At 34.2% G+C, this 6,000-nt stretch overlaps 2 protein-coding genes across 2 annotated transcripts in view; one reads left to right on the top strand and one right to left on the bottom strand.

Moving 5' to 3' along the window:
- The first annotated feature begins 1,239 nt into the window (after positions 1–1,239).
- On the top strand, positions 1,240–1,728 carry LOC119630729 (uncharacterized). Its single transcript, XM_038021094.2, has one exon. It carries the CDS (start codon positions 1,240–1,242, stop codon positions 1,726–1,728), a length of 489 nt encoding a protein of 162 aa, XP_037877022.2.
- A 3,517-nt stretch (positions 1,729–5,245) lies between these two features.
- Positions 5,246–6,000, bottom strand: part of LOC119630728 (uncharacterized) — a 37,174-nt gene continuing 36,419 nt past the window's right edge. Inside the window, exon 3 of the mRNA XM_062676715.1 lies at positions 5,246–5,275. Coding sequence (XP_062532699.1) covers positions 5,246–5,275 — 30 coding nt within the window. The remainder of the gene's footprint in view (positions 5,276–6,000) is intronic.

Raw genomic sequence — 6,000 nt, 5'->3', positions numbered from 1 at the left:
AATTTAGTGGATATTTAGTTTTAAAAAAAAATCTTTTATTCTTTCAAAAAAATACTACATAACACCTTCGTAACATCGTTATGTCAATCTTATCTGTCATTTATATTTTCTTCTTTTAAAATAAAACTCGTGTGCCAGTGTGAATTAACCAAAAAGTACCGATCTTCCCACTTATATGCACTCTGTTCATTGTGAAACTTTTGATACCTATTGTTTTATGTATGTGGTCAAGTTGAGAATAGATTAATATTGTTGGTATTTAATATTATTTGTCTATAGCGTAGTCTTGGCGAATTCTGTGATTATAGAAGTATTATTATATCCAAACTTATAATTTCAATTAATTATAGTCGAATTTCGACTACTGGGGGACTACTGGTATTCATAAACAGTGAAGTCAATTCAGAAAATAATTATATCTTTATTCTGATTGGAAGTAACAATTATTATATTCGTTAGTATTAAACATTAATTTCCTCTACAACACAATTCTTAAAATCTGTTAGTAGGTAGTAGGTTGTAGGACAGGATCTAAAATCGCACGGGTTCATCCTGTACCCTATGTAAATCTATTGCGGTAATATGACCGATTTGAACATTAATATTAATTTGATTCCGGTTCCGGTCTTCGAAGAGTAAACACTAATGTCATTAAAGTCCCACTAAAAACTTAATATAAAATACTTACATACACTATACACTCCAAAATATTATCGTGCAACAAGAAAAAGGAGGCCCGAAAGGTTTGCAGATATCAACGAAGACGTTATTTGCACATTACATCACAGCAAAGAAGAAAATATATCAACAATGTTTTAAGGTTAGCCTATTTCGCAAGTGATATTTGTTCGAATTTGATAGTTCCAAAATACAAGAAAATTATTAACTTGCGGGTAGGTATCTAACATATACATCAGTGTTGCCAGTGTTGAAAAACTTTCTATCGTTTTACGATTACGTTTCGTTTCACGTAAAATTTATAAAATGGAAACACAATTTCAACTTTTGTTTGAAAAAATGAAATTAGAAATGCAAAAACAGTCTGAATCTATTACAAATAACATAATGTCTAGAATTGATGAAAAACTAATCCCGATCATAGAAGAAAACAAAAGCTTAAAGTTAAAAATAGAAGCTCAACAAAAAGAGATAGAATACTTGAAGAGGGAAAAAAGGAATAACAATATAATTATATTTGGCGTGGAAGAAAAAGAGAAAACAACATTAGAATTAATGGATATGATAAAGAAAACTTTCAAAAGCGAGATAAATATTGATATCGAAGAAAATGCAATAAACAATTTATACCGATTAGGTAAAAGAAGTATCCAAGGTAACAAACCGAGGCCAGTCTGCTGTTCTTTCGTAAACGGATGGAAAAAGAATGAGATAGTAAAAAATAAAAAATATCTTAAGGAGATATATGTCACCGAAGATTATCCAAAGAATGTAATGGCCAAAAGGAAGGTGTTACAGGCGGAGTTGATTGAAGAAAGGAAGAAGGGTAAAATAGCGTATTTGAAATATGATAAGCTTATAGTGAAGGAAATGGACACAACTAACGAAAAAAGAAAAAGGGAAACTTCTTCTTCACCGCATTCTTCAGACTTTCAACCTAAAAAACAGCAAGCCACCGTACCATCTAAGGCCAATAGAGCCAACGCATTTGACGTGATGAGAATGAGATCGAACTCTCTTACTAACGTCCTTACAAACAAGCAACAGTAGCAACCAATCCCCGGCAATCGGAAAATACAACAAAACAAAGAATCAAAAATACATACAATAGAAAAACTACACTCTCTCCCAAGCCGACTGGTCATCGTGGGAGAAAACGACCAGCACCCTCTAAGGATAGATAACCAAAAAAGGAATAATAATTACGACATACACATAGCGACACTTAACACACGATCACTAAGAACCCCAGAGAAACTCATCGAACTAGAAACAGCAATCGATGAAATAAATTGGGATATTATTGGATTAAGTGAAGTGAGAAGAATGGGAGAAGGCATAGAAGACCACGGAAAGTATATACTGCATTATAAAGGAGAAACACCAGGACAATACGGAGTTGGTTTTTTGATAAAAAGAAAATATATGGACCGAATCGAGGAATTGAAGGGCATATCCGAAAGAATAGCAATACTCAACATCAAATTTCCCGTACAAAATAGCAGAGACGAATTATGGTCAATTATTCAGGTTTACTCGCCAACTGAAGCAGATAAAAAACAAGACACAAACAAAATAGAGGAATTCTACCAAAAATTACAAAGTACTGTTGATACAGCTCACAAAAATTTAATAATAATGGGTGATTTTAATGGACAAATTGGGGAATGTCGTAGTGGCGAAGAGTACATTGTAGGAAGATATGGCAATGGCAATAGGAGCAAAAACGGACAACATTTGGTTAACTTCGGTTTAGAAAACAAACTAAGTATCTTGAATAGTTTCTTTAAAAAGAAAAAGAATAAGAAATGGACGTGGACCTCCCCAAATGGACTCTTTAAAAATGAAATCGACTACATTATGACCAATAAACCAAAAGTTTTTAAAGATCTATCAGTTTTACATAATTTAAATTTTAATTCGGACCATAAAATGATACGTGCAACGTTACGAGCGTCACATACAAAGAAAAGTCGAAGGCTGCAAACTGGATTGACTCCCTATGTGGACATTAAAAATAACTTAGAGATAATGAACAATTTAAAAGAATTTCTAGAGAGAAGAGAACAAAAGGAATACAATAAAACAATTGAGGCGACATACTGCTATTTTGTAAATACTCTCAAAACTGTTGCTCGAAAAGTGTCTACAAATAATAAATCCATACTATCTACCGAAACTATTATATTACTTAAAGAAAGAAAATTGCTTTTACAAGGCAATAAAGACAAAGAAACACGAAAAGAGATCGCAGAAATAAGTAAAAATATCAACAAAAATATCAGGAAAGACAGAAAACAAAAAAGGGCAAATACTTTCCAATATCATATTAAGAAAACAGGCGGAGTGAAGAAAACGTTTAAAGAACTAGAATCGAAAAAGAATTGGATGCCAAATATTAAGGACAGACAAGGAAGAAGTAATACAAAAAGATCAGAAATATTAAATATTGCTACGCAATACTATAAGGAGTTGTACACAAGCAAAAATGAAAAACCTGCCACGACTACGACAGAAGACATGCAAGATATTGAACCTATACCACCTATTCTAAAAGAAGAAACAGAAAGAGCTATCACTACGCAGAAGTTAGGAAAAGCGCCCGGTCTTGATCAAATTACCAATGAACTTCTCAAAACATTCATGCCGGCAATAGTCCCTAAACTAACCAATTTGTTTAACGAAATAATAACAGCAGAAGTCATCCCAGAAGACTGGGTGAGATCAGTGATAGTTTTGTTGCACAAAAAAGGAGACAAAAGAGACATTAACAATTATAGGCCAATAAGCTTAATGTCTAATATATACAAGATCTTTTCTAAAATACTATTGTTTAGACTAACTATTACCCTTGACGAAAACCAGCCAAAAGAGCAAGCTGGATTTAGGAGCAATTTCTCGACCATTGATCACATACACGTCCTACGCCAGATACTTCAGAAATATAGAGAATACAACAAAACATATTATTTGGGTTTTGTAGATTTCAACAAGGCGTTTGATTCCTTGGAACACCACTACATATGGGAATCATTAGAACAACAAGGGGTCCATAAAAAGTACATACGTATCCTAAAAAATATTTATGGGAAAAGCACAGCACAAATAAAACTTGAAAAATTAGGTGAAGAGTTCCCAATAGAAAGAGGCGTCCGTCAAGGTGATCCTATTTCGCCGAAAATATTCTCAGCAGTGTTGGAGTTGATCTTTAGGAAACTGGATTGGGATAATTTCGGACTTAACGTGAACGGAGACAAACTCAGTCATTTGAGATTTGCTGATGATTTAATACTTTTCTCCGAATGCCCGATGATTTTGGAAAGAATGCTACAACAATTAGCAGATGAAAGTGCAAATGCAGGGCTTACTATGAATATAACAAAGACAAAAGTAATGAGCAATTCCTCACAAAAAAACGCTATTGCAGTTAACAATCAAGAGTTAGAATACGTAAGTGAATACGTTTATCTGGGCCAATTAGTATCACCGACAGAGAGCATGCAGAAAGAAATAGAAAGAAGAATAGCAAACACTTGGAAGAAATTTTGGTCATTGAGTGAAGTAATGAAAAATAAGGAAATGCCTATGGCGGAGAAACGAAAAGTCTTCAATGTTTGCATACTGCCATGTCTTACATACGGATGCCAGACATGGGCCTTAACTGAAAAACAACAAAATAAATTGAATATATGTCAGAATGGGATAGAGAGAAGCGTATTGGGAGTAAGAAGAAGGGATAAAATAGAACTAAAAAAGATCAAAGGAGAGACTAAATTTGGAAAAGTTCAATCAATATGCAGAAAATTAAAATGGCGCTGGACGGGACATATGATGAGAGAAAAGAAAGAAAAATGGACCAGAATAATAACGGAATGGTACCCTAGAGAAAACAAAAGAATCAGAGGAAGACAGCCGAAGCGATGGGAAGACGACTTGAAGCAAGTAGCTGGGCCAGAATGGTTACGTACAGCAAAGGACAGAAGCAAATGGAAATCCTTAGAGGAGGCCTTTGTCGAAAGACAAGCTGTTAAGAGGAGAGATAAGCCGAATGCCGAGATATGTTTTAGTATAAGTTAATTTTATAGTTTTCTTACCTCTATTGTTATCCTTTTATGTTTAGTTAAATAAGTTAAGCTCTAACAGCAATAAAGGCTAATTTATTATTAATTTGATTCCGAACATTTACAAAGAGAACAATCTATACTAATATTATAAAGAGGAAAGATTTGTTTGTTTGTTTGTTTCGAATAGGCTCCGAAACTACTGGACCGATTTGAAAAATTATTTTTCCATTAGAAGCCGACATTGTCCCTGATGAACATAGGCTACTTTATTTTAATTTTTTTTTTTTTTGGTTTCATGTGTTTCCGAAGCGAAGCGGGGGCGGTTCGCTAGTTCTTTTAATAAATATGTACTTTGTGGGATCTGGTGATTTTTAAATCTAGAACTATTTAAACAGAATCACGGAAATAATGCATCTAGACTTGCTTTCTTTGAAAATACCTCGGCAGCTCTAAAAGTTTGCTTTGTTCAACAAAGCATACAAAGAGTGACTTAAAATTTTATATCATTCCCTTTGTTTCTTTGTAGCGTTGTTCTGTAGAATTTATATGAGCGTTTTAATTTAAATTGGGCGTGTTGCTTGATGGCTAGACACAATTAGGGCATGATGTGAGCCCAGACGGGATGGCACAGCCGTTCAATTTATTTTTGCCGCAGAGTAGTTATGTAGTGATGCGCTTCAGTTTAGCACCATCTAAAATTGACGAAATAATAATAATAAATAAATATTTACTTACAATCACGCCACGTTAACTGGTCCCGTGATAAGTTCGTAAAGAACTTGTGTTACAGGTACCAGATAACGGAAATAAATGTAAGATTTTTATTATACACATACATATATTTTAATATACATTTATAACCCTGAAAAAGACATTTATATTTATCATACAAATATCTTCCCTTGGCGGGATTCGAACCTGCGACCCCCTTGTGTAGTGACCATGTCACTTACCACTACACCAGACGACCGTAATAATATAAGTCAGACTTCTAGTTACTCAAGGTGGGTCGCTAAAATTCACTTTGCGCTACCTGTGGCCTCTAGTAACCACTTAACATGAGGCAGGCCGTGAACTCGTTCACATATCTACGTAATACAACAATACGCAACGAGAATGAAAATGATCATTTGACTTGTCAAAACGACCACAACCGAAGCATTTTCTGTGGAATAAATAGGAGGAATTGCTTGAGATAATCCCATCACCTCTTTTTACCATAGCCCCGCCTGCTACCGGAATAGAGTACATTCCACCT

Source organism: Bombyx mori, chromosome 28 (genome assembly GCF_030269925.1).
Source record: "Bombyx mori chromosome 28, ASM3026992v2".
Classification (NCBI taxonomy): Eukaryota; Metazoa; Arthropoda; class Insecta; order Lepidoptera; family Bombycidae; genus Bombyx; species Bombyx mori.
This window is presented reverse-complemented; position numbering and strand designations above follow the sequence as displayed.